This window comes from Diuraphis noxia, unplaced genomic scaffold (genome assembly GCF_037042655.1).
Source record: "Diuraphis noxia isolate RWA-SAM2 unplaced genomic scaffold, SU_Dnox_SAM2 contig0002, whole genome shotgun sequence".
Lineage (NCBI taxonomy): Eukaryota > Metazoa > Arthropoda > Insecta > Hemiptera > Aphididae > Diuraphis > Diuraphis noxia.
Window position 1 is genome coordinate 64,715,701 of NW_028301712.1, and position 26,221 is coordinate 64,741,921.

At 26.8% G+C, this 26,221-nt stretch overlaps 3 protein-coding genes across 8 annotated transcripts; 2 read left to right on the forward strand and 1 right to left on the reverse strand.

Moving 5' to 3' along the window:
- Window positions 1–1,542: 1,542 nt before the first annotated feature.
- Window positions 1,543–14,684, reverse strand: LOC107166577 (protein takeout-like). Of its 4 annotated transcripts, none has more exons than XM_089219602.1 (5): window positions 14,564–14,684; window positions 6,376–6,619; window positions 5,711–5,844; window positions 2,229–2,381; window positions 1,543–2,154 (listed from the first exon to the last, which is right to left on the reverse strand). In XM_089219602.1, exons 1-5 carry the CDS (start codon window positions 14,631–14,633, stop codon window positions 2,003–2,005), a joined length of 753 nt encoding a protein of 250 aa, XP_089075728.1. In that variant the 5' UTR covers window positions 14,634–14,684; the 3' UTR covers window positions 1,543–2,002. The 4 variants fall into 4 exon arrangements, with proteins under 4 accessions (XP_089075728.1, XP_089075730.1, XP_089075729.1 ...); XM_089219604.1 differs by lacking the exon at window positions 14,564–14,684 and adding an exon at window positions 11,073–11,211; XM_089219603.1 differs by lacking the exon at window positions 14,564–14,684 and adding an exon at window positions 9,553–9,678.
- Window positions 8,124–14,434, forward strand: LOC107166992 (protein takeout-like). 3 transcript variants are annotated; one of them, XM_089219601.1, is made up of 6 exons: window positions 8,124–8,587; window positions 11,319–11,411; window positions 12,191–12,341; window positions 12,559–12,692; window positions 12,765–12,914; window positions 14,099–14,434. In XM_089219601.1, exons 3-6 carry the CDS (start codon window positions 12,247–12,249, stop codon window positions 14,248–14,250), a joined length of 531 nt encoding a protein of 176 aa, XP_089075727.1. In that variant the 5' UTR covers window positions 8,124–8,587; window positions 11,319–11,411; window positions 12,191–12,246; the 3' UTR covers window positions 14,251–14,434. The 3 variants fall into 3 exon arrangements, with proteins under 3 accessions (XP_089075727.1, XP_089075726.1, XP_015371361.1); XM_089219600.1 differs by lacking the exon at window positions 8,124–8,587 and adding an exon at window positions 9,556–9,676; XM_015515875.2 differs by lacking the exon at window positions 8,124–8,587 and adding an exon at window positions 11,130–11,259.
- A 238-nt stretch (window positions 14,685–14,922) lies between the features above and the next one.
- On the forward strand, window positions 14,923–25,346 carry LOC107166939 (protein takeout-like). The gene is made up of 6 exons (XM_015515793.2): window positions 14,923–15,059; window positions 19,660–19,752; window positions 19,844–19,991; window positions 24,549–24,682; window positions 24,746–24,895; window positions 25,060–25,346. The coding sequence occupies exons 1-6, from the start codon at window positions 14,939–14,941 to the stop codon at window positions 25,212–25,214; spliced, it is 801 nt and encodes a 266-aa protein (XP_015371279.1). The 5' UTR covers window positions 14,923–14,938; the 3' UTR covers window positions 25,215–25,346.
- Window positions 25,347–26,221: the final 875 nt, after the last annotated feature.

Consider the following 26,221-nt stretch of genomic DNA (forward strand, 5'->3'; position numbering starts at 1 on the left):
TTAGCCTATATTCTGCGAATAGGTCCAATAAATCTCTATACCAATTAATTTTATCGCAATTGGTTCAGAAATTGGAATGGTACAGAAATATATTAGAACTATGGGTAGAAGATAGGCTAAATTAAAAAGTGACAGGCTTAATTATCATTTATAATCTCTTTGGCTCTTTGCTTAATTGTTTTTTTAAGCTTGTATTTCCATTTTCTTTCGTGCTTGAGGCGTACAACTACCGATCGAAATTTTTTTGGGAGACATGATTTAAGAGGTAGAACTTTTTATGGACTATGAAGTACACAGTTAAAAATAATTCAGGGATACAAGGCCGTAGCCCGGGGGATATTATAGGGTTCAAATCCCCCCCAGCCCCGAATTTTTTTGTTAAAATAAGATTGAATAGTTTTATATGTCTATTATATTTGAAACTTGTACATCACACACGTGTCACTGTGATAACAACACATAAGTAAAAAAACGATATATTTTATATTTATATTGTGTTATTTAAGCGATAACTAATCTTAATGTACTTTTGTAAAAACTAATGTATAGCTCACATATAATACCTACAGCATCTAATCCTAATTCTTAATTATTTTGGTAATCGATGGTCAGTAATCATGGAGCGGCAAGTGCATTAAATCGTACACACGAGTACACGACGTTTATTTGTTTTTTATTTGTTCGGTGCATAGCTGTTTTGTTGCATTCGTGAATTTTTCATTTAAATACGTGAAAGTTAAAAAATAAATAAATCTTCACAATTTAAGTTATCATCTTGGATTTCCACAGAACCAGAATCAAAAAAAAATTAAAATTGACAGCTTAGAAATGTTAAGTGCTAATCATCACGAGGAAATGAAGGTCAGTGCAATAAGTTAGTAGCGGTTAAATCTGTGAGTATGCTTGATGTTGGAAAATTTGTAAATGCTAATATTAGTGAGTTGAGCATCAAAGAACAATATTATTAAACAACTCTTGGTGTTCTCCAAACGATTATAAGTTTCCTGTGAGTGGAAAACGAAATTTGCGATTTCAACGTCATTGGATGGAGTACCCATGGCTAACCTATACTCAATTGGTACCTACTACACTTTTGAAAGACAACCACGATGGGAACAACACCATTTAACACCTCCATTATAATATGATTAAACTTATAATTTTGATACACAATTAAGTCACATCTTTGATCACATTTAATAATTTATAAATAATATACGACGTCTTTAAACAGCGACGGAAAAAAATTAATATTATATCAACTATCATGTGTAATACATTAACACCTGTAACCGGCGGTTTGCGTAACCATAGGTATTGAAAGTTATTACATTCTATTTTTAAATTTTAAAAGAATTTTCGCTTTATAAAAAATGTCTTTAAATATATTAAAGTACATTCAAACAGGAAGCGGACTGACCGTGTGTTCTATGTAAAATATTACAACCGGATCGCTGCCCGTCGAATTTCACTTACCCATTCACTACAGCAGCCCGTCCTTTGTTTGAAAAGGTTATTAAAAATTTAAAAGATATTTGAAAGTTTCTATAATAGGTTGGAAATTGCAATCACAAAATATATTAACTTTTGCTTTCAACTCATGAGTATCACTTGCATTGACATAAATTTGAACATATCAGTACATGAACTCGTAACAGCTTTTTTATATTATTTTTCAACTCTTTTCTTCGCATATAGCTGAGCTTTTAGTAAAAATCTTTAAAGGATTTGATTGTTTTTGTTCCTTTAAAATATCCTATATAGTTTCACAGTTATATATTCATTGTTTAATCTCCAATACTAGTCACTAGATGTTGGGTAGTAATTTGTGGGGGGTCCCATTCTCACCAGTATGGTCATGATCTATGCAATGTATTTTTTTTATACAACTATTCATATATATACATATAAGTAATATTACTATTATTCAATTTATAATTTAACAAAATTCATTTTTTTTTTTTTAATAATACAACAAAGACACTTTATTATATTTAGTCGTCTAGACTGGAAATATATCGTCCATACTAAATGTCTCGAATACTGGTTTGATAATACCTATGATTATGGAAGAAACAGTGTCTTCAAGCAGCGGCTTTATCTCCACTTTTAGGTCCTTCCAATTATCGTTTATAAACCGGTTTGTATGATCACCTAAAACAACAATTTAACGAAATAATTAACCAGAATATAAATTTTCTAAGAAGATTATGCCTCAAAATTCTTACCTAATTGTTTGTTACCGTTGAATAAATTACTAAAATGTAATTTTACTGTTCCTATTTCCAAACTAATTTTATTTTGTTTAATATCAAAAAAGTTTTTGTGATTCTTTTTCTTAACAATTTTTAAATCAAATTTAATCTTTGCTGAAACATTAGCTAAAAACATAAAAAGCGAGTAAGTAGATGTCGTTGTACTGTAAAGTAGTTAACAAATGGGTTACTGTAATGGACAGTATTAAATTTGAATAAAATAATATAATATCATTGTATACGAAAAACGATTCTGAGCGGAGACGGTTTGTCAGTCTATGATATATTATACCTATACTATATTAATTATATTGTTATTATTTCAAAGAAAAAATATTAGGTATCTCTAAAATAAATTCCAAATTCATTAAATCAGATTTATTATGCACATTACTCACTCAGTCATTCATAAAAGGTATAAACAATTTAAAATACCCTCGAATAATATTTTTAAATTACAATAGTATAGCTAAAATTGTAATTTTTGGTTATTCTGCAATAGTTTTACCACAGAATTAACTGCTTACATGGAACTTTGTTTTAATTTTAAATCTTAAGCTATAAGATTTAAATATTTTATAAATTTTTAACAACCAAAGAATTTGTAAATTTTCAATTAATAATTTTTGTCAAAATTTGATTTTTAAATGTTTGTATAAAAAAAACATACCTATGTATTTTTTATATTTTCCACTGCTATAATATAAACTTATGGGGAACCTTGTATTAAATTTTCAAGTTTTTTGATCCAATGATGAATAAGATTTTATTGAATAAAAAAATGGAAAATTTCAAATGTCTATAAATAACTAAAAAATAGTTTTGAAAATTTTATCAAGTATAAGAATTGATAAAATAAACATTTAGTGTAAGTTTTAAGTTTCTACATATATTTGTTTTTGAATAACAAAAAAATAAGAATATCGATACAACAGAAATAAAGTGAATATCCAATGTTGTAATTCAAATGCTCATAAAAATTTAATTTGAGTTTCAGTAGACATTTTTATTTGATATAAGTAGAAAAACTTATGAAGAATCTTGTTTTGAATTATCAAATCTTAGATTTAAAAAGATACATTTTTATGAATTTCTAACTCAAAATAAATTGCAAATTTTCGTGATTTTTACGTATTTTGTCAAGATTTGAACTTTAAATGCTTATTAAAAAAAATTGAGACAATGTACTTTTAATATATTTAACTGCATTGTAGCAATATAAATAAATAAGGATATTAAATAATTAATAAATAAATAATAATAATAAGGAATAATATATTAGGAGCTTTGTATTAAATTTCCAAGCTTTTTTACCAAAAGAATAAAATTTTAATGTCATTCATAAAAAAAAAAAACTAAAATGATCAAAAATTTCAAATGTCTATTAATAACTTAAAAATATTTGATATATTTTGAAAATGTTATCAAGCACATAAAATGCCTGTTTAAACATTCAGTGAAAATTTCATATGTCTATGGTACCTAATTCTTTTTAGAGTTACATCAATATCAAAATTCGATTTTATCAAAAATCGCTAAAAAGCTTAAAATACCCTCCGGTTTTCCTTAATTTTTTTTTGTTTTTTCCGGTGTTTTTGAGAACTACTTAGAATTTCGAAATTTGACTTTCCCAATGTCCCAATTAGACTCACTTTCCAACCGGGAAAGCTACTGAGGTTGAAAATCGAAGCATTATCTCAACAACTGATCGTGTACACAAATACAAAAAATCAAAAAACACATCATTGTAAAATCAATGCATTCATCACTCCACTCAGAATCTAAAATAATTAATTATGAGGAGTAAATAATTTTATATTTATATATTTATCAGTATTCAGTAGTATAGTTTTAACTTATAAATAAAAACATATTATTTATTTTTAAATATTTAGATAAGTGTATAGTACCTATATATAAAATAGGTAAAAATTACCTTGAAAGTGTAGAATTTAGATATTATCTATTTATCTACATTTTAAGTTCAGTAAGTTTTTGGATTATTTTCTCCTAAAAGTAAGTAGTATATTATATTATACATGTTTTCATCTGAGAATACTAACTTTAAAAAAACGACTAATTACGTTCGAAAACGCACATACCAAATTCCATGTGCATCCATCCATGTGTCTATATATATTCCAATTTATTATTAATTATTAATTATCGTTGGGACAATAATTTCTTAATACACGTCTATATGGGAGACCGCCCCTATTCATTCATTGCTTATATAGTGCTTAAACGGAACCGCTAAAGCTATGAGTGTGAAATTTGGACAGTAGTTTTGTTTCTTGGTGTATAACGCCCACTATAAAAGGATTTTCAAAAATTAACCCCAACAGGGGTTAAAACTTAAAAGGGATAAAAGGTGAAAAAAATTTAAAAAATCACCTTGCCGGAATCACTGAAGCTATAAGTATGAAATTTATTTAGTAATTTCATTTTATGATGTGAAAACCCCCTAAGAAAGTATTTTACGAAAATCAACTCCTACAGAGGTAAAAAGGGTTATTATGATATAAAGAAGAAAGTTTCCGTTTGTTCGGTTTAATCACTGGAACTACTTAACCAATATTAAATTTTTTATACAATTTAGTATGGAAGAATATGAAATTAGTAATTAATTATTATTTGGTACCAATACTTTGAAAATTGTTTCACCTTTACAAAGCTGAAAATGCGATAAAATATTATGATTGAATATAATTTTAGTGCTGTATTTTATATGACTGTGTTAAAAATTGTTAATGGAAGTTATGATAGAGTAAATCCACGAGAATTCGTTACAGGAAGTTTTGATCATGACTAGCCAGGTATTAAACGAAGATTTAAACAAAAACTTTGAATCATATAGAGTTAGTATTTTAACGGGCAACGATGTGCACGGGGATCAGCTAGATATAATATATTTTCCCAAAAGATTATAAAAGTATAGTCATATTTTTGCGTTCGTAAAATGTGATAATGTTAAACAGAAATAATTAGAAACAGACTAATCGATCTGATTTTCGAATCAGACGGGGGCAAATGCCCACCTTACCTCTCCTCAAAAATGATACCACTGATATACAGACTTATACTCGATTAACTTTAAAATGTACCAAATTGAACAAAAATAGTATTTAATTAATAATGCCTAAAGTTTGTAAGTAAATTTTAAATCTTATAAAAAAATGAATTATGTCATATACCTAGTTATAGAATTTTGGTATCAAAATGTGATAAAAATAATTAATAAGGTAAATCGCGAGCGCAAGGAATGACTTAGTATTTTGCAATACATAGTTGGTTAAAGTTTTTATACAGTGGCCTCTTGCTTAAGTGAGATAAACCCCTGACTCACAGTACTAAAATCCTGGGTACGTCACTGACTTACCTTAAATTATTATTGTTTATGTTGTGAATATTTTTTTATCTCTAAATGCTAATATAATTTACTTTCAGTAACTTACTAAAGTTTCCAACGAATTTGCCATTTCCTTTAATAGGCAGAACTAATATTTTACCATTGATTTCGTACCTGGATTCGATTCTGAACAAAGGCAAATAAACGTCGATCTCCAATGATTGGTTTTTGAAACTAATTCTGTAAAAAAATCATATTTTTGTAGACAAATAATTTTTTTTTTAAATTCTAAATGTTAAAAAATATATAATTTCATATAGGTATATCTGTCTTCATAATATGAACTATTTAAATTATCATCACTATACACTTATTATTAATTTGAATTTGAATAAGCAAATAGTCATGAGCGTGTACAATGAAAATTCTTAAGTTTTGCTATTTTGTGTTAAAGATTAAACTTTGTGCCATACGATTACACTTCAATATTTTAGTCTCTTAACATGACCTCTCTAGCTGATAGAAAGATTAATGCTGCTATATTATAATATACAAATACAATTATAAAGAACTATGATCACATGAACATATTCAGTAGGCCCATTATCTTCTTGAAGAATAAATGCAATTAGTGGTAGTTCTACAGATATTTAAAATGCTTAACAAGGCTCACTTGTTGGAAATTGTTGGAGACTCCTGCTTAAATAGATGTATGAGTATATAAAGGTATTTAAACATTTAAACTAGTAAATTTATCATTAAAATACTTACTTCATTTTGTTTATTTGAAAATTTTTTACTCCATAACCCATCAAATCTGTAAACAGTGCAACAAAATTAACTGAACCGGCTGAATCTTGTTTCAAAGTCACAGATGGCACCATCACTGGATCTAGAGGTAATATGTGCATTTCTGGTATTCCTTTACTGATATAGGGACGAATATTTTCCATCAATTTAATTAAACACTCATTAATACCAGGGTCGTTTCGATTGCATGGTTGAAGGTATGAAGCTGAAAAAGAGCTTGTTTTTTAATCCTAAAATCAGTAGCTACATTATAGGTAAATTAAAATTTTTAAATATATACATACGCAATGATGGACCAGTTATTTCACTAATCACGGTTATGCAAAAAATAAATGCTATTAATTTAACTGTCATATTAAACTTAAATAAAGAGCTAGATAAAATTCAATCTCTTTCTATCAATGACTTATTAATTTGTGGGGAGTTCGCCAAACAGTCTCCGGGTATATATATAATCGGGCACTGGAAATAACCTTGTGTCAGGTCACTAATTTGGTATATTCTTCTTGAGGGTTATCAGGTAAATGAATGAACCCAATAGAGAACTGACAGTGTAGCTAGAATTTACAAGATGTAATAGGTATCAATCGTTTCCATATAATACAAATGCCTATCGGCCGTCGCCAAGGTTAAATCAAAATTGTACGTGAATAAACATATTATGAGTGACTAAAAGGTACTTATAGGTCATTATCTATTAAACGCCCTAGGAGTTATTACAAAAATATGATAACTAAAACCATACGTCTGAAAAAATACGAAAATTACTATTTTTCACAATATTTAACTATTATTATAGTAAGAAATAATAAACGGTGGAAAACAGAAAGATCGATTTTCGTGAAAACACTCAATAATATCTATTTGTTGAAAAACTTTTTTGTTAAGTTTTGAAAACTGATTGAGAGATACTCAATTGCATTAATTGCAATAATTTTTTCTAACTTTATTATTACATTTTTTATTTATATATTTTTATTTGTAGACACTCATAATTATTGTAGTGTTATTAATTTAAAAACTATTATATTCAAAATATGAAGTTTATTAAGAAAATTATAAGTTATTTATACCTATGCAGTTAAAATATGTATGTTTTCTAATAATTATAGTGATTAATTTTGAATAATATTAAATGTTTAGTGATGAATAATATAAGAGTATGGCATTAACAATATTTTAGACCCAATATTGTAGATTAAGTTATAAATGCAAAGTTATAAAAACTTAAATACTTCCGCTAAAATCATATTTGTTTACCACTCATGTGTAATTTGGAAAAGTAATAACATCAACATAACTAAAATAACGACTAACGATATAATATTTCTCACGCTATCTGTAAAAATTCTTCACGAATTTTATAAATAAAAGTTGCAACACATAAGCACATTTAAATATATGATAAATCGTTTTTTGAAATATTAATTATTAGAAACCATTTCATTACGTTTGGAGAGCTCGAGATTACACTTGTAGGCATTAGATAGGTAGAATAGGTAGATATATAAGTGTTAAGTACCTACTGTATATTTTCTTCCATTTTTCACATTATAAGTATTTAAAATTTTTTTTTATACATTAATCATTTATTATCGTATATAAAACAATCTAAGATTAGAATACAATAATTTAGATAAATTTAATAGTAATATGTGATAGGAAGACGTGGTTATTGATTTTTTGAAGAGGCCATCATCATTGATGGAACTTCGGTCAGTGTGAAGTTGAATTTTATTTTGGTAGTACCAATTTAACATTAACCATAATATATTATTGTTAAAGTGTACAGAAATATTCCAGTATATTAGTTTATAGATTCTGAACGAAGACAAATATAACACATTGATACCTAACTACATTCTATAATATCTTTAAATTTAACATAAATATCACTCTTTGAAATTTTCATAAACTATTTATAATGCCTATTATAGGTAAACCACATTGATTTCTCTATACAAAAATATTAATTAAAAACTCAGAAAATATTTTTTAGTGTTTTATATTTATTTTCATAGTAACGAAAAATAATTATCTATAGTTTTTTTTAAAAAAAAAACCCTTACAGTTATGACTTCAAGAATGTTGAAATATAAAGCTAAATAAAAAGCTTTACAAAAAAATCCTGCAGAAGAATGGCAAAACCAAGAGCATAATAAATGATTAAATGGTAGTGTATATTTAGTATATATCTACTTAATACGCTTATTATTTTGTTATAAAAATATATATTGCTTGTAAAAACATATTACATTGGATTTAAGTAACTACTATAGTATAATTTAAATAGATTACAAAAATACAGACGACTGAAGCGTTTAAAAAGTAAACAATAAATATAGTTTCTATTTCTTTACACTCTTACTCTTACTACACGCTACAACCTTGAATATATTTCAGGTGATTAAAAAAAGCATTCCTCATACATATTGTTTGAATAATTAAATGTAAATTATAATACTTACATAAGTAACGTTTATGATCATTTTCGATATAAAGCTAATAATTTTATGTTAGAACCTCAGAAATAATTTTAAAAAACATAGTTTTATGTTTCTACTTTCTATTAAATTAATAGATATATGATAGTTGTTTTGACTCTTTGCTATGTTTTCAACTATTTAAATGTTCTTTAAATCATTAAAATAAACTACATTTGTCAGTTAATTTAACTGAATAGGAACTTTAATCTAAATATAGTGTCTTAACTATTTGAAAGTATTGAAATAACACATTAGATTTGTAATTTCGAGAATTGATGTTATTTAGTTTAATGTTTTTTTAGAAGGTTATATTTACCATAAGTTTAGGCTATTGTCTGAATTATTTTAGCAGTTAAATAAATATTACACGTTGCTATAACTAATTATGAAGTTGATTAAATGGTTCTACAGTTATTTAAAAAACTAATAACAATCGAAATTTTCTTATGACAATAAATAGCTAAAAAAAAACCAAAATATGATAAAAAAAATATAATGAAAGTTGTATGGAGTATACAGGCACGTACACCGAATACAATTTTTGGTGGTGGTGGAGGGTTGAACCCTCCTGTATACGCGCCTGGGTCTTTAGAAAATGGCAAATGAGCTATTTTTGATCCACCCAACGTATTAACTAGATTCACATTCTTACCAGAAAAGATGCAAAAGTAGAAAATCCAAAGTATTTTTACTGCTGAAAAATGTGATGAGTGATGACAGACACAATTAATAACAAAAGAGAAAACAAACACATCATTATAAAATCAATGAATTGAGTAAGTAGGTAATTATAGATATATTTTTTTTAAATTGTAAATTAACTCATATTTAATTATAGTTTTAATAACAATATTAGACACTAAGTTAAAAATTCCAAGAAATTTTAAGATTGATTATCTTTATTTGGGCATATAAAAATGAATAAGGAAGCGAATTTATAAACTAATAATAATATAAATTATGTTTTCAATCAATTCAAGAAGTAAACCGTTTCTAATGTTTCTATGATTAAAAATCAAGGTTAATTACATTATAAAAATCTAGTTTACCGCAATCTTGCCCCACTCGCAAATATTTTGCTCTGTGTCAATATCCTTATTGATATTTAAATATTGGTTGGTAAATGGTAATTATAATTTATAATATAATACTACATTCAAACATCTTTTAACGGAATGATAAAGAGAACACTTTTTTTATATACTTAAATAGAAATCAGAAACTTATAAGTTGTACTAATTATATTTTTTGAGTCCACAATCTACACGGATGATATCATTGATGGATACCTACTAAATTCTTTTTTGATTAAAAATATATCTAATATAAAATCTTATTATGAAAAACTGTTTTTATAAATATAATACATTGGTACCTATTTAACATAATAGTCTCGACACAAAAACTCAAATACCACTACATAACTAAATGTAACAAAAAATAATAAATAATTCTATGTAATATAATAATAATGCAATATGTGTATTATTAATATATTGTAATTTTATTCAATATACCTACACAATATTACAATAAGACAACATTAAACATATAAATATAGTTAGAGAGATCAGTAAAAAAAAAAAAAATAATAACCAAATAATGTTTAAAAATCGACATTTTAACATTTTAATGGAAAATAGTCAGATAATATTTACAATCGTTATTATATTACAATAATACATTACATGTTTTTGAAATAGTATTGCAATATTTAAAAATGAATGTTTTTTTTTTATAGTCTATTAAAGCTTCAACAACATAGGTTTTTAGCCTACTTTAATCAAATGTTAAACAAGAAAAAAAATATATGTATACATTACAATTTAGTAAAAGAATGTTTATAATAGCGTTTAAAATGTTTTAAAACAGAATTTAGTTTTAAAAATATATAATATAATAATTGATTTTTTTCTCGAAACTAAATTTGTTTTTTTTTTAAATTTGTTTAATTCTTTATAATGGATAAAATGACACGTCTGTCGCGTGAACAACGCGGAACTTAACTAAACCAAAACCTTTAATAAAAGTAAACAAAAATTATAAGTCAAACACATCATCTGCAATTATATATACCTTTGTAAACGCGGAAAACTTCAATTGTTTTATATACAATTGTTTTTGCGTACAAAACAATTTGACCACACGTTTTGGTCTATAGTATATACTTACAGGTTTGTAGATTATCATTTTAGTGTCTGGTTTCTTACTAAATATTTGAAGCGTAAAGATTACATTTTAAATTTAAAAAAAATGACGAGTAGTAATTATAATTTATGTTTCTTGGCACTTGTACTTTGTATGACTGACATACGTTCTGAAAATGATTTTCACGACCATACACGAACAACAAGGCTATGTAAGACTAATCCAAATAATAAAATAAAAATAATTAAGCTTAATAATATTTTTTTACAGCTAAAATATTACGACCTTGTCATCGAAGTGATCCAAATTTGAACGACTGTATAAAATGCGCCATCGAAGACGTAAGGCCATACTTAGCAAGAGGTAAACTATTAATTTATTTTTATTTGTTATATATCAATAATAATATAAAAAACGTATTTTATTAATTTAAATAATGCATAGCGATGAGCTGAAAATATTTCAATCAAAAACGTACTAAATTAATTTTAGTTTTAATGATTTAAAATTTGACATACTCCAATAAATATATTATATTATACGGAGTTATAAATTATAAATACTTTTGAGACTATTTATTACTTACATTTTTAAATCATTTTGATTTCCTACACGAATTTCACTGTCTCCGTATTTTACATAATTTAAAAATCTCGTTTATAACCTCATTACTTTTTGAACCTTGTAAATTTGTGCCTGCTCACATTTTCCTATGATACCAATTAATGGCCAGTATTAATTTTAATGATTCGTAAAAAAAAAAAAAAATAGAGAACAAGTATGATCATATTTTTTCAGAAAAACAATAGAACAGAAACATTGATATAAAGAATATATATATAAAAAATATCTGAAATCTAGATGAATATTTGAATAGTTCTGATTTATATTGTATACAAACGATGGAATTAATAACAAAAAGGCGATTAATTTTATTTTAAGACTATTAATCAATGAAATTTACAAATTTGTAAATATGTTGAGAACTAGGGATGATTATTAAGCAGAACTATGAATGATTTTGGCGAGGCTTATAATAAACCCATTTCAGTAAAATTCGTTTTGTATATACTACATATACATATACTTTTCTTATAGTACAATTGCATTAACATTTCTATTCTGCCTAATATGTTTATCAGGAATCCCGGAATTATTTATACCCTCCTGTGAACCACTTTACATACCTGAAATTGTGATGAACCAAGGCAACAAAGGAAGTGTCAGCGTACAGTCAATTTACCGAAATATTAGTGTGTATGGACCGAGTCAATTTATATTAAAAAGTGTTAAGTAAGTTATAAAGTTAAAATAAAATAGTTTAATACATTTTTATGGTTTCTTTAAAATTAAATTTTTTTTAGATATTGTATTTTTATGAGTATAATATTTTTTTAAGTTATTAGAAATAGTCATCAACTTCATAAGTACCTACACAAATTAGATTTTAAATTTAAAGGATACATAATTCAATTGTGTGTATCATTAATTTTTTATTGTAATTATTCAGAGTGGATATGGAAAAAGATAGGATTCGAATTAAAGTTTGGTTGCCTCATCTGCGTATGACGGCCAATTATTCGATCGAAGGCAGAATTCTAATGTTACCCATTTCTGGACATGGTATAAGCGAAGGAAATTATAGTATGGCTTTTCAGCTCTATTTTTGTATAAAAAATTTTAATTAAATTAAACTTTGGTTTCTTCGTGTTGTAGCAAATATTGAGGCTAATGTTCTCATCCAAGGTAATACTATTCAAATTGAAGGTAGAAATCATTTCAATATCCAAGATGTAGCCGTTGATTTTCAAATCGGTCATGCAAGTATTTACCTCAGTGACTTGTTTGAAGGCGACTTGGAACTTGGTAATATATATATACTTACTCATAACTCACTTTAAAATTAAAATTAAATAAAAATCCTCTGTAATAACCTAGATAATAATGTTACCTTTAATTTTTATAAGATGTCAGTTCATTCTACATTTTAAACTGACGTAGCTAAATTGGAACTTCTGAACGTAAAATTTGTTATGTTAGGTACGCGTTTGTAACACTGAGACATCAAATATGGATAAGCTATGTAACTTAACTATAGAATAAAAATAAACTTTCTTTATCGAGTATACTGTATATTAATAAATATTTTGAAAAACTTCATTGAAAAATTAAAAATATTTATACCTATTCATATATTTATAATATAATAAAGGCCGTATATAATTGGGGTTTGATGCCCTCCTCAGACTCCTCTCCGAAATATTTTATAGTTGTAAATTTAATTCATGTGTTAGTTGTTTTTTTTTTTAATTACCTACAATGAAAATATAATTTTATTTAACCCCCCCCCTCCTCGAAAATGTGTTCTTTCTACAGCCTTGAATATAATGTATAAATTGTATACGAATACTTTGGTTAAGTTATGACTTTAATCTAAGTGTCGTATATTTTTCATACTTGACATGATGAAACGTATTATCATCCGAAAACTTCGTTTGCAAGAAAATGTTAAGATTATTTTTGTTCTATATAATATGCGTCATAAACGTATAATAATACGACTTGGCAATAACAACCCAATGCCTAACATTGAAAAATCAAAATAAAATGTTTTTAAAACGCATTATATTATTTAAAATAAATACATTTTTTTAAATTTTGTTTGCCTACAGGTAAATATACTATAAAGTATATACAATATACATGTGTATAAACATGATAGACTCAATATAATATCAATATGCATGCAATAACTAATATTAAACTCAAACAAATTTTAATTTATACTTAAGTATAGTGTATATTAGATATCAATAGTATATTTGAACTTAATTTACTTTTTTTCATTAATGATATTTACAATCGGTAGGTACGGAACACTGGAACATGAATAGATAATATATGAATGTACATATATAATGTACAAAAATAAAGTCACAAAAATATGTATTAAAAGACAAACATTAATGACTTTATTTTGTTTGTTATTTAAGATTAATATATACTTTTTAACAATATTTATTTAATAATATTGTTTTATTTGCTCGCAGGTGAAGCCATGAATACATTCTTAAACGATAACTGGAGACATGTTGCTCAAGAATTCAAACCTATTCTTGAAGAAACAATCGGTGATCTATTCAAAAAATTCGCCAATAAATTGTGTCACAAATTTCCGATAGAGGATTTTCTACTAATTTAAGTATAGGAATTATCGTGCATTAAAAATAATCCATAAATTACGTGTAAATATTTGGTGTTCTTTTTTAAATATTTTTTATTATTATTTGTACTATTATCATAATTATGTATTATTATTATTTACGTTGTTTAATAGGTTTTTAAATTGCAACAAATAATACGTTTAACCACATGTCCGCATATTACATACTTGTCGTGTTATTTTTTTTTTTTTAATTGTATTTTTTGTTACATTATTATATTATATTATATACTAACTCGATAATTCGGTATTAAAAAATAATAATAAACATACACATACTATATATACATACATCGTAGACCAATCAAACGTACAGAACGTACGTCCAGCCGTCGGATAAAAACTTTCTCTGACGACCACATTCAAACTAGTCTTCTTCGGCGCTTGTAATATTATACGCTGGTCGCAAGTATTACGCCGACGTTCTGTGTGTCCACTGTCTAGCACGGATTTGGTCTGTTTTATTTCCTTCCCTCGCGGACTATTTCAGTAGGATATTTTTTACTGATTTATTAAATTTTTTTTTTTTTGTGTGTGTGTTTCAATCGACGTTTGTCATTATAACGCGCACACAACATCGTACATACCCGCTAAAAGCCACGATCACGAAACATCTGTTGTGTTTACTATACATACGATTTCTGTGTGAACTACCGATCAAAACAGGATGCTGCTTCTTACGGCTTTAGTCGTTTGCGCTACAACCCTCGGTTGCATAGTGATGATCCAAGCCAGTGGCAGCCAAAAGCCGATTCGACAAGACCAGATACCGCCACTTCAAACCGCTCGTAAGGATTCGTAATTTAGTATCTATATAATTAATAATAATTATTATAATAAATAATATGATACATATTATTATATAGTTATCATACGATTATTATATTTTCATTATATATATATATAATTATAGTTTTACCAATGACGAATATTTTACGATTTCGTTCCGGCATCGTTGGATAATGCTTTTTTAATCGGGTACTGGGGAATGATACTATTAATTGATTGTCCGACTTGAAATCGATATTTAATCCACTAGCGGTTATTCTGTACATTATTATTATTGATTGAAGATGATATATCGAATGCGCGTTTGCGGGTGATCATCAAAATCGTTTGCGTTACACAGCGGACCACATATTTTGATGTTTCCGTGGAAATGCATTTTTTTGTTTTATAAATCAGAGGTAACCACCACACTATGCGTAATACAAACGTACATATCATATTTTTACGTATTCGATTTGCATTCTCTGATCTTATATTTTCTGAGGACTTTAAATCACATCTATCAACAATAACGTTGTTTAACAACTTTAACGCGACGTCAAATATTCGTGTCAATACTATGTACATCATAACAACTGTATGTAAAACAAATTTAAAACAAAAAAAAATCGACGATAACGATCCACATTTTAACGAGGTGTGCACTAAGCACGATATTAATATATTGTTACCGCTGCGGCGCTGCTGCCGACCCCGAGTGGCGTTTCGCAACATCCCCGCGAGTCCGCGTTTTCTTTTAGCATTCCGCGCACGAATTTACTTCCTAAACAGGTCAAAAACGATCAGTTTACACATAACGCACAAGGCGACAACCAATGAACCGGTGCACGACTAGGTCGTGTACATCATAGTAATGATCATCGGATATTTTTCACCCAGATCTGGCTCCTGGAATAATGTGCGATAAAACAATACGCCTTTAATATAATGTTTTACAATAATATATTATCATCATGTGCAAGAAAACTGTTGATTTGTTGTAAACGATTATTATGACCGTCTAAATAATAATATTATAATAACGTAGTGCGATTACATAATCACCATCACACACCGTTATTGGCAGTATACGTTCCATAATAATATTATATGTTATACACGTGAAACTTACGCATTGTATTTATATTTACATATATATAGGCACTGCGGAATATGTATGTACATGGTACATATAGTAGTAAGTAATAAGTACATATAATATGTATATAGGTGCCACTACAATAACATATTATATGAGCAGGTTATAGCCATAATAATAATATGTAATAAACCAATAGTAATAACATATACCTTTATGACGAGTATTATAATATTGTACCTATACATATATAATAATTCTGTGTGACAGTTATTCTATACAGTCGTTGCCACCGCACACGATCGCGTCCCGATCGAATTATGTAAGAACGAACGTTTTTTTGCGCACAAGCGGTAGATGTGTGTGTATAGGTAATATTAATAATAATAATATAATATGTGTACGCCGTAGTCTTGCGCTCGTAGCTGTTACTTGTTTGTTTATTATTATAAAATATCGCCTTGGAGCGGCTGACACATTATTATTATTATAACCTGCTGTTGCTGCTTGTCCGGCGACCGTCCCATCAAGTAAGCGCCCTCATTAATGAAAGTGCGTTCGAAACGCCTGTAACAGAAAAAAAAAAGATTTCCTATTTCTCTCTCACTCGTTTTTCTCAGTATTTTTATGTGGTCCTGTTCGAACCCAGTGAAAGCAAAACCACACGTTTCCGGCGACGCACGAGTTTGTAGCGATAATAATTTAAAAATTATTACCTATACCCATTATAAACCATACATATATTATTACATATTATACGTAATTATTATATATTTATATTATACGTATATGGTCGATTATGCAGATGAAAACGATTTCGGAAGACATAATATACCGAAGGGAATTAAGACTATATATATAATATGAACATTACGCGGATTATTAGATATTGAGAGGTAGCCAGGTAGATAACTACTCAGAACAATCGTACCTAAACACTCATCGATGTTATTAAATACTTTCTGAAGTGTGTATATTATTATATTACATAAAACATACGTCATGCGTAATAATATAATATTATTATATGGCCATATGAGCACCTATATTTAAGCTACTGCCTACATAACAAATCATTTATGTTTTACCTATAGTATTAAAGTTTAAATTTATATGAAATTGCTCGTTTGACACATAATAACTTCTGTAACTAATGTAAGCTATAATGTATATGTTAGACATTTAACTTCTTGCATGTTGAAAATATACGGTTAAATAATAATGTATTTACTTAAAATCGTATCCCACAGATATCATAAATGAATAGAGTTAAATTTTAAATTGTACAAATTTAAATAACGTCGGAAAACATTAACGATCTAAACATTGTTGCTACAATTTACCTACATTTTTTTGTTAAAAAATATATTTTAAGCATATAGTTATAGCATTGATTAAATATATTAAATATATTTGTATATTTAATCAATGGTTATAGGTACCTATAGCTTGAACATATTTTGAATTATTTATTGTTGATATCTATAAAGAAATGCAAATGCTTTAACATTGATGATATCACACATCCTAACCCATTCTTACAAATATTTAAATAAGGAACGAAAAACCAAAATTCACCTTTACAAAATGATCATCTAATATCACAATCAATTTCAAATTAAAATTCACTAAAATTTCTTCTTTCTGGCGTTCTAAATATACATTGCAAAAGGTATTATTTCTCTTCGTAGACTTTTCTTGTTTAATATTTGCACACTCATAAAATATGATTATCTCTTCATTATAACTTCATTAGCTTAAATTTCTTTATAATCTTTTATATTATTAGCTACAACTATTGTAATCAATTGTAATGTTATATTGTTGTGTAATATGTATTTATATTAATTGCCGAGCTATATTAAATAATAATATAGGTAAAACACAATATACTAATGAAATAAAAAATCTCAAGTTCGTAGAATTTTAACTACAGACACTCTAAAATAATATTTATGAAATTATTAGTTACAATCAAATTTTATTTTTAGTTCTTACAAGAAAAACTTACTTGAAACCTACTATAACTTATATAACATTTTCAAACTTTAGGTACCTATGAATACTAAATATTACATCAGGCGCGGATTCAGTAGGGGGTGGAGTGCCCCCCCCCCCGTAAGCTGTGTTTTGTTTAGAAAAAATGCCCAGTTAAGAGAATCAAAACTAATTTTAACACGCTGAGTGCCGTGGTCGACGGGTAAACGACAATTGTCAATTGTTATAGGCATCTTTATGGCAATATGGCCTTATAATTTACTCAGTTATCAGAGCAATCCTTCTGAATCAATTTATCAATTGATTACAATGTTGTATTTAACATGACTGTTTCGTGTAAGTTATTTTTGAACACATATATGCGCGCTTGCCCACATATTATATTTTATTTTGTATGTGAAATAGTGAAATATTCGCCCCCCCCCCCCCCCATAATCTCGGGCTGGATTCGCTCCTGTATTACATGAATCTTTAAATAGAAAATAATTAGCTCAACTTTTTTTTTTAATTTCCGTATTATCAGCTTATAAGGAACCTTGTAGTGTGATACATTTTCAACCATTTTGACCGATCATAGATTTTTTTATTGATATTTATAGATAAATTATAGTTACCTTGGTTGCCAAATAATTATTTCAATAAATGTTTGCATTAGATTTTGAGCGGAGCGAAGAATGTATTGGTTTTACCATGATGTGTAGCTTTTTGTAAAAAAAAATGATCTAATAATTAACATCGATGAAGATTTCTTGTAAAAAATTTAATGTATCATTATTTGATACTTTTAGGTGGACAAATTGAAAATTTTAAGCACTTTTTAAAATATTTAAGAAAAATACTTATATATTTATTAAAAAATTTTTAATATTATTATTAAAACAATGGTTTGAAACCTTGTTTACCAAAAGCTTAGACCTTCTTCACTCAGAATCATCATAAAATATGATTTATCATTGAATTCAATTTTTAACACATTAGTTAACTGCCTGTTAAACGACTAAGTAAACTAGCTCGATTACTATATAGTAGTTATACTAGGTACTAAGTTGTTTTCTAATTTTCTTTTCCTGATTATTTTAAAAAGTAATGAACATTTTAAATTTTAAATTCTATATTAAAATACGTTTAAAAACTGGGAACTTAGCACACTTGGTGCAAAGTGAGTTTGTCTAACTCATTATTTAAAAAATATCACGAATCAACAACTAAGTTTCTTTATTTTATAGGTACAATCAACTGCAATTCAATTTTTTTCATTGAAACCTAAACAAAAATTTGATTAATTTTACGTGATCTAAATCTTTATAATTTTTAACAATAAATATTTAAAACTATAGTTTAAAAACGCAAACTATAAATACACTATACACTATATGACATATAGTCATATAGTATATTATGTATACCATTAATATAAGCAATTTATACATATATATTTCCTGCTATCATCTTGATATAACGATAACAATCATCAATTTAAAAAAAATTAATGTTTTATCAATTTGTATCTTGAATTGTTTTAGCTGTTTGGTTAAACGCCTGCAAAAAGAAAGACCCGAATTTGGATGAATGTATTCGTATGACTTTTCAGAACATGTTTCCTTACTTGGCAAAAGGTAATATACTGATGTACATATAAACATAAATATATAATGTAATATGAAAATCAATTGTCAAACTTAATTTTAAAATATTATTCTGGATTAGGAATACCGGAAATTGGAACCAGGCCGTTCGAACCAATGGATATAGAAAAAGTGTCTTTAACTAAAGGCCAAGGTGCAATAACATTATCCGGAGCATTTACAAATCTTGTTGTCCACGGACCAAGTAATACGACTGCTTTGTACACCAAGTAAGTCAATATAAAAAATTTAAAAATTAAATTACAAATTATAAAAATATAGAATGACCAATAATTTAAATTATCTATTCAAAATAGTAAATTATAATACTAATAATACAATAGTATATAGGTAGGTAGGTAATAATTATAATAACTAATACCTACTATAATGTTGGGTGGCTACTAGTTGCGTCTCGCGGTAAAAATTTCTTCCCAATTGCGGCCCGAGTTTTTTTGAGTTACATATGAATCGCGTCCCGCCATTTAAAATTAAATTAATTATATGTATGTAATTATATTTTATTATGTTATAATATGCATGAATTTATGCATTGATTTTCATTCAAATATGCAAAAATATGCAAACAAAAATGCATGTTAATTATTTATTTAGTTTAAAAATGACAAATATATATAATTAATTAAATGAGTAACATGGACAAAAAAATTTATTAAATATCTATTTGAAATAATTGATGTACTATCGTATACCTAATGTACTTATTTAGCTATGTATTTTGTATAAAGTAGGATGTTGCATTTTGGATCTTCACTTATCTAAATAAAAAGTCGTAAACAAAAATAAATTTAGTATATTTTTATAATATTTCAAAGTTACCTGAAGACTACTGTCTACTAAAGACTTGGATAAATTTTTAGTAAGTCATCGGTTTTCAGTAAATATATTCTTAAATCGAGAAAAACTTCGTTCTACATCCGTTGAAGATATCAGGACATACTTATAAAGTATACCAAGTCACTGCATGAAAGGTCTTTCGGTTAAAATTAAATTATCTAGAATTAAAAAAAACCCCGGGCCGCAACTCGTCTGTAGGTACCTACCCAAAATAAACTCGGGCCGCAATTCGGATTAGACCTTTTATCGTAGATATTTTCGGGACGTAACTAGTATGCAGCCATATTGTTAGACCCCTACGATAATAATATAAGTATAAGAATCCAAAAAATCAAAAAAAATATATTCAATATAGTCCTAGTTGCATTTATACAAGGATAACTATTTTAGTTAATCCACTGTTTATTACATTTAAAAAGTTCATTAATTTATTATTAAACCAAATCACAGTGGCGTACTAATGGAATGGGGGGATAACCTTCCCCCCGAAATGTTTAGAATGCATTTTTTTAGTAGGTACCTATGAGAAACTAAAATTTAGAGTGACATGTCAATTAAAAATAATAACATGAATAAAAATAAATAAAAATTAGTAAACTTTTGAAATTTACTATATATTTTGTTTATGTTCAGGTTCAGATCATTCAATATAAAAAAAATTAACCACCTCCTTCCCCCTAATTCAGTTCTAAGGACGCCATTGCCGAATCATAATATTATTTTTGGTAAAATTATAACTATAAAAAGCGGGTAAGTCGTGGATGTCGCTCTGCTGTACAGTTGGTTACTGTAATGGATGGGATTAAATTTGAATGCAGTGATAGGTATATCATTGTATACGAAAAACGATTCTGAACGGAGATGATTTGTCAGTCTAGGATATATTATATTTAAATATTGTCATATTATATTATATTTTAAACAAATATTTTATTTTTCAATTAAGACGCATTTTGCATAAGGAATGGTTAATTCATGATAAAATAAATAGGTATGTCAGCAACTATTATTCTCTAATATCTATGAAAACATTTCGTAATCACAATATAATCATCTCGTATATATACATATATATATATATATTATAATCTGTGGTACAATCATTGTACAAATTTTCAATTTTTCAATTTCCGATCTAAATAACTGCTAAAATGTTCAAGTATCTACGACTTATACTTTTTAAATAATAACAAATGTTTAAAATCGTTTGATTTGAACAGATTTCGTAAAAATATGAACTATAAACGCTTATAAAAAAAAATTGTGACCATATATTTCTTTTATTTTTTTAACTGCTATTGTAAAAATATGTTAGGAGCCTTGTATTAAATTTTTAAATCTTAGATCTAAAAAGAAAAACTTTTATGAATTTCTATCTAAGATAATTTGAACATTGCCGTAATTTTTACGTATATTAAGTCAATATTTGAACTTTAAATGTTAATAACAAAAAAATTGTGCCTATGTATTCTTATAATTTTTTAATCACTATAAGAATAACTTATGAGTAACTTTTATTAAAGTTTTAAGTATTTTGATTGGGCCAAAAAAATATTATCGACACTTCAAAAAAAAAATTTTCATTAAAATTGAAAATTTCAGTTGTCTATAAATATCTCAAAAAAAGTCAAAATATTTTGAAAATTAAATCATATAAAGAAAATGCCAATCTAAATAACTGGTAAAATGTTCAAGTATCTACAACTTATACTTTTTGTATAATAACAAATATTTAAAATCTTTTGAGGTTAAATCGTTATCGTGACGTTATTTCGTAAAAATTTGAAATTTAAACGCACTTAAAATTTTTCCTATACTGAATTTTTCAATTTCAAAATTAATTGCAAATATTCGCGTTTTCGACAGATTTCGTAAAAATTTGAACTATAAACGCTTATAAAAAAAAATTGTGAATAACAATTTTTAATTTTTTTTAGCTTCAATTAGAACAACTCATAAGGAACCTTATATTAAATTTTCAAATTTTTTTTGGTTATCCAACATTTTTTTACCGACACTTCAAAAAAATTCTCAAAAAAAATCGAAAATTTCAGTGGTCTATAAATAACTCAAAAAAATCGAAATTTTTTGAAAATTAAACTGTATGTAGATATCACTAACATTAATATTTGGTGAAAATTTCAAGTATTTACAGTGATTAGTTTTTGAATTACAACCATATAAAAAAATCGATTTGGTCGAAAACTGGTTTTGCGTAAAAATTCCCGTTTTTCTGTCATTTTTTTTGTTTTGTTTTTCTCGATTTTTTTGAAAACTGTTGGAAAATGTTTACTTTTGAACTCTATAATGCACCAAGGATTTACACTTTTACATCGGAAACCACCCCCAAAGTTTGAAATTGAAGCATTATTTTGACTAGTTATGCTGTACACAGACACAACAACAAACATAAAAAACAAAAAAAAAACACAGATCATTGTAAAATCAATACATTCATCACTTCGATCAGAATCTAAAATTATTTAATAATAACAAGTACCTACAGTTTTATACTAATGTCTAATATACACACTTTTTAAATTATTTTGAGGTAAGTAGTATTTAAAGGTACCTAGTAGTGACTTGCCTGTCTCATGGTAAAATTTTAATTTTTGGTTATTCCCAACTATTAATGACTAAACAAGTTCAGGTTCAAATATGTTTATTAATTTATAACTAGCTGAATACCTAGGTACCGTGAAAAACTCTAGAAACCAGCTATAATACTATGTAACAAAAAGCATTCATATTTCATATATTAGATTAGTGTACATGACAATCATGGCATGAACCTGAGTAATCAACAAAAATATTATTTTTGCGTAGTTTGAGTAACGTCACAATTAGTGATCGTAGATATTCTTGAAATGTTTCTGCTTTCTGTTATTTCTAAGGACTAAGAACAATCTATGAAATGTTCGTCAAAATCAATTATGGTGTTTTAGAGTAGGTATATAACGCAACCTTTATAGTTACAAACATTTTCTTTTATATGTATAGATCATAGATAAATGTTAAGTATAAATAGATATAAATTAATGCTAGACAAAAAATGTTATTAAATATGAATATTAAGCTGAAATTAAACGTTTTACGTTTATAATAAAATAAGATAATAATCACCATCACCACTATTATCATTATTATATTTATTATTTTCTCTTTTTATGCCACAGCTGCCCCTACTCATAGCTCCAGAGAGCGTCACAAATTCACAATTATTGGTCAAGGGCATAGACATAATATAGTCTATGGTCAAGGGAGTAATGGCACATCAGGAGAAAAAAAATATTATATTAATTCCAGTAATTCCACTATGATGATGATCAATTATGTCGGTTTGATAATAAAAACAATAAATAAATAAACTGCTATAAATAGTATAAATATAAATGATACATTTTTTCTTACCTACATATTTTTTATCCCAATAATTTTGGATCCGTAATATTATACTGTAAACGGACAATGGAGTCATGGGACAAATAACTAATAAGTTTAAAGTTTGAATACTTCTAATCTATATAATATTGATTTATATACATTGGTACAGCTATGGGGATGCTTTGAGTCTTTAGCATTCTCTAAGTCAAAATTAGTGCCCTAAAAAAATTTTTGAAAACTTAGCTCCCATTAAGTCACAAAAAAATGTGGAGCTTAAGCGCCCCTTTATTGAAATCTGTAGTTGCACCGATGTTTGTATAGATTCTATGTATTTAAGTATTTTACATAGATATAATCATGTTATCACAATATATATCAATTATAATCAATATATAATATCTACTCAGCGATTGAAGTAATCTACAGAAGATAGCAATAATAAAATATATGCAATGCGTTAAATAATATTCCAAAAATTAGTTAAACAATATGTTGCAAAAATTTGATTTTAAAACTATTATGATGAAATAATTGTATACTTTTAGGATGGACTTGGTTAAAAATCGTCTAGACATTGGCCTATTCATACCAACAATCAAAGTAGAATCGAAATACGATCTGAAAGGAAATTTATTATTATTACCACTGGTGGGTGTAGGCGATGCTAAACTATATCTGAGTAAGTGTGCAACAAAATTTAAATCATAATATCAAACAAATATTTTATTTACTTTATTTTCAGAGAATGTAACCACGCATGTACAGACAAACATCTACTTCCCCATGTATATGAATGAGACTGTAATGGTGGCTAGCAGTATGAAAGTTGACTTTAACTTGGCTGCAATGCGTGCCAACTTTGACAATTTGTTCAACGGCAACAAAGTATTGGGTAGGTAAAATCACTAAAATCATAAAAAATTACTTAGCTTCAGTAAAAACATAACATACAAATCATTATTAACATAAAAAAGACACATTTTCACATTCTATATAAAATTTTTGAACTATATCAAAATGTCATATAATTTCGATTGGGTTTCTACTATTTCACAGGACGAACTGTCAACACATTTTTGAACCAAAACGCGTTGGAAGTGGTAGATGGTCTGAAGGAAAATATTGGTGAAAACCTATCGACCATATTCAAACAGATTATGAACGATGCATTTAGCCACATGCCAACAAAACTATGGCTACAAGACGATTAGTTGACTTATGTAACTATATTATTATGTGAGCATTGTTGTACATATAGCCTATTTCGAATTATTTTAACGTATATATCTATATAATTATTATATTCGTGGTACATGATTATAATTTAATATTTAATCATTGTATTTTGTAATTTTTATTTTCACAACTATGTTACTATTTTCTATGTATTACTATTATATAAAAAATGTATGAAGAGGAATAAAAATCAATGATATGCGTTCCTAAATATTAGGACGAACAGACTAAAACAAATTAAATCCTTTCACTTTTCTATCGAGCTAATTTTTATGAATCGCAATATTGTACAGTTCTAAAAATTGACCTTCACAGTTGCAATACAAATTTTATTTAACATGATGTATGCAGCCATATGTACAACTGTACAAGTACAAAATACTAATCAATAATCTAACTTCATATTTATAAGTAAAGGTATTAGGCTGGTCACATACAATTCGTGTACCCTGCGATCATCATAATCTCAAATCTCTACAAGATTGCGTGTATTTTGACTATTTTGAGTTGACAATATTTTATATGTCGCTTCTACACGACTTTAATATTCACTGATTAATTGAACCAAAAACAAAACAAATTATAATTATGAAATTCATATCAGTGATGTAAGTCCAAAATAGATGTTTATAAAATGACGACGATAAAGTCGTAGTAATAGCATAGAACAGTAATAGTGCCACATTTACGGTAAATGTGTGCTAATTTGAAAACAACAAATAAAACTAAAACCAAAAGATCGTCATCTCCATCATCTCGATGGAGTTTGTATTTTAATGAAAGTCGAGAACAGTAAGTATTTTTTAATTTTTAACTATTAGTATAAGCATTGATTATAGAATAGAAATAGAATTTTATTCTATAATCAATGGTATAAGCTATTTGTATAAATAAAAACCAAAAATCACTAACCCTCTCATCGATGATCACTGATCGCTATTTCTCAAAAACAAAAAACGTATGAATTTACATTTAGAATAAT

Bases quoted from the DNA above. Each gene is read 5' to 3' on its own strand.
- LOC107166992 (XM_015515875.2), top strand. From the start codon at position 11,154: ATGACGAGTAGTAATTATAATTTATGTTTCTTGGCACTTGTACTTTGT. The intron at 11,412-12,190 runs GTAAACTATTAA...TATGTTTATCAG, and splicing joins AAGGCCATACTTAGCAAGAG to GAATCCCGGAATTATTTATA. The intron at 12,693-12,764 runs GTATGGCTTTTC...TTCGTGTTGTAG, and splicing joins TATAAGCGAAGGAAATTATA to CAAATATTGAGGCTAATGTT.
- LOC107166577 (XM_089219602.1), bottom strand. From the start codon at position 14,633: ATGTGGTCGTCAGAGAAAGTTTTTATCCGACGGCTGGACGTACGTTCT. The intron at 6,620-14,563 runs GTATGTATATAT...GCTCTTTTTCAG, and splicing joins ACGTTTGATTGGTCTACGAT to CTTCATACCTTCAACCATGC. The intron at 2,155-2,228 runs GTAAGAATTTTG...TTGTTGTTTTAG, and splicing joins CAACGGTAACAAACAATTAG to GTGATCATACAAACCGGTTT.
- LOC107166939 (XM_015515793.2), top strand. From the start codon at position 14,939: ATGCTGCTTCTTACGGCTTTAGTCGTTTGCGCTACAACCCTCGGTTGC. The intron at 19,753-19,843 runs GTAATATACTGA...ATTCTGGATTAG, and splicing joins GTTTCCTTACTTGGCAAAAG to GAATACCGGAAATTGGAACC. The intron at 19,992-24,548 runs GTAAGTCAATAT...GTATACTTTTAG, and splicing joins ACGACTGCTTTGTACACCAA to GATGGACTTGGTTAAAAATC.